This window comes from Crocuta crocuta, unplaced genomic scaffold, assembly GCF_008692635.1.
Source record: "Crocuta crocuta isolate KB4526 unplaced genomic scaffold, BGI_CrCroc_1.0 scaffold528, whole genome shotgun sequence".
NCBI classification, from domain to species: domain Eukaryota; kingdom Metazoa; phylum Chordata; class Mammalia; order Carnivora; family Hyaenidae; genus Crocuta; species Crocuta crocuta.
This window is the reverse complement of record NW_027530010.1, coordinates 476,158-477,832: the sequence shown is the minus strand read 5'-3', so window position 1 is coordinate 477,832 and position 1,675 is coordinate 476,158. Positions and strand designations below refer to the sequence as shown.

Genomic DNA, 1,675 nt, shown 5'->3' with positions numbered 1-1,675 from the left:
GCCGCTCTCTGCCGCCGCAGGGTCTGCTGCTGGGGGTGTGCGTCCCGCCCCTGCCCGCTCTCCCTCAGCTTTCTGTCTTTAGCTCTCGTCCGCGTCAGAGGCGTTCGTTGACTCGTTTCCCGCGCCCTGGCTGCCTGCGCTGCTGCATTCGTCCGTCTCTACTGGGCCTGGTTCCTTTCTTGCCTCCAGGCTTTGGCCCTGTTGTTGCTCTGTGTGTGTGTGGGGGGGGGGGGGCTTGTTTTTGGAACGCCTTCCTTTGCCACCGCAGTCGTTCTCGCCGGTCTCTGTCCGCAGTCCCCCTCCTCCCTTTGTCCTTAACCCGTGGGCTCACGTCGACAGCTCCCCCTACAGCCCTGCCTACTTGTCTCCTCCCCCGGAGTCCAGCTGGCGGAGGTCAGTGTCCAGGGAAGACCGACCTCGTGTCCACTCTCTCACGTGTCTCTGGAGGCGCCCGGGTTGGGGCCGGGCCTCCACGATGCAGGGCTNGTGCGTGAGCCTCCCCGCCCACGCCCGCCCGGGTGCCCACGCCCGCACAGTCCTGCTGGGAGCCAGGGGGCCCATCCGCTTGTCCTGGAAGAGACAAGTCGGGAATTTCCAGATCCCTTAGCTCCATCTCGGGAGAGGGGTCATGGGTCACAGGTAGCAGAAGAACCAGAAAGGAGGCGGCTTGTTCCTGGGTGTTCAGTCCTGTCCGTGTCCAGCCCTGTGCCCGCCTTCCTGTCCCCCGCTGGCCACCCTCCTCATGACCTGTTTCCACCCCAGGACGATGCCCTGGGGCAATTTCCCTGCCGAGAAGGGACAGCTGTTTCGCCTGCCGTCCGCACTGAACAGGTGACACCCCGGCCTTCTCGGCCGCATCTCCTGCTGTAGTTTCTGGGCGCTGCTCCCTGCTCCTCACTGTCCCCAGGCGTCTTCGCCTGCGGAGCAGGGCCCAGGGCCGGAAGCCTGCTCACCTCTGCCTCCCCCACCGCACAGGACAAGTTCCGACTCCGCCCTGCACACCAGCGTGATGAACCCCAGCCCTCAGGACACTTATCCAGGCCCCACCCCTGTGAGCATCCTGCCCAGTCGCCGCGGAGGTGAGTGGCCCTCTGTGGCCGAGGCCTGGCAGGGAGTAGCCTCAGGAGCCTGCGTTGGACGCAGGTGGGGAGGCGCGCACCGGAGCCAACTCCGTGTGTCCTTTGCAGGTTTTCTGGACGGTGATGTGGACTCCAAAGGTACGTGTTCCTTGCCGTGCGTGGATCCCGACGCCGCAGCGTTTCTGGGCCGGCGTCGGGCGTCTTCGAGCAGGGCCCGGGCGCCCGGCTCCATCTGCCACTCTCACGGCCAGTCTTTCCCTTTCAAGTCCCTGGTGCTGAGGAGAACTTGCTAGATGACAAGCACTTGCTGAAGCCCTGGGACGCGAAGAAGGTCGGTGCGGCCCGAGTCCCTCTTCTCTCCGCGGGGCAGGTCCTCCTCGGTGCCCACTGAGCGCTCTGCTCTCCCTTCTCTCCTCAGCTGGCCTCACCCTCCTCCCGGCCTCGGTCCTGCGAAGTCCCTGGAATTAAGTAGGCACCTGCGTGAGGCTGGCCGAGGGGCTGGGGGCGACGCGGGGGGCCTGCGGCCCCCCCTCCCCGACTGCGGCCCCCACGTCCGCCTCCCCGTCTTCTCCCCCCACAGCATCTTTCTGTCTCCT

The 1,675-nt window shown here is 66.2% G+C and overlaps 1 protein-coding gene across 1 annotated transcript in view; it reads left to right on the top strand.

The window, feature by feature from the left end:
• The window catches only part of CRTC2 (CREB regulated transcription coactivator 2), an 8,151-nt gene that overhangs the window by 2,743 nt on the left and 3,733 nt on the right, over positions 1 to 1,675 (top strand). The window contains exons 3-9 of the mRNA XM_077764041.1: positions 1 to 3; positions 318 to 393; positions 763 to 831; positions 976 to 1,079; positions 1,188 to 1,217; positions 1,346 to 1,410; positions 1,498 to 1,547. The exon at positions 1 to 3 is cut by the window's left edge and continues 103 nt beyond it. Of these exons, the coding sequence (XP_077620167.1) occupies positions 1 to 3; positions 318 to 393; positions 763 to 831; positions 976 to 1,079; positions 1,188 to 1,217; positions 1,346 to 1,410; positions 1,498 to 1,547 (397 nt within the window). The remainder of the gene's footprint in view (positions 4 to 317; positions 394 to 762; positions 832 to 975; positions 1,080 to 1,187; positions 1,218 to 1,345; positions 1,411 to 1,497; positions 1,548 to 1,675) is intronic.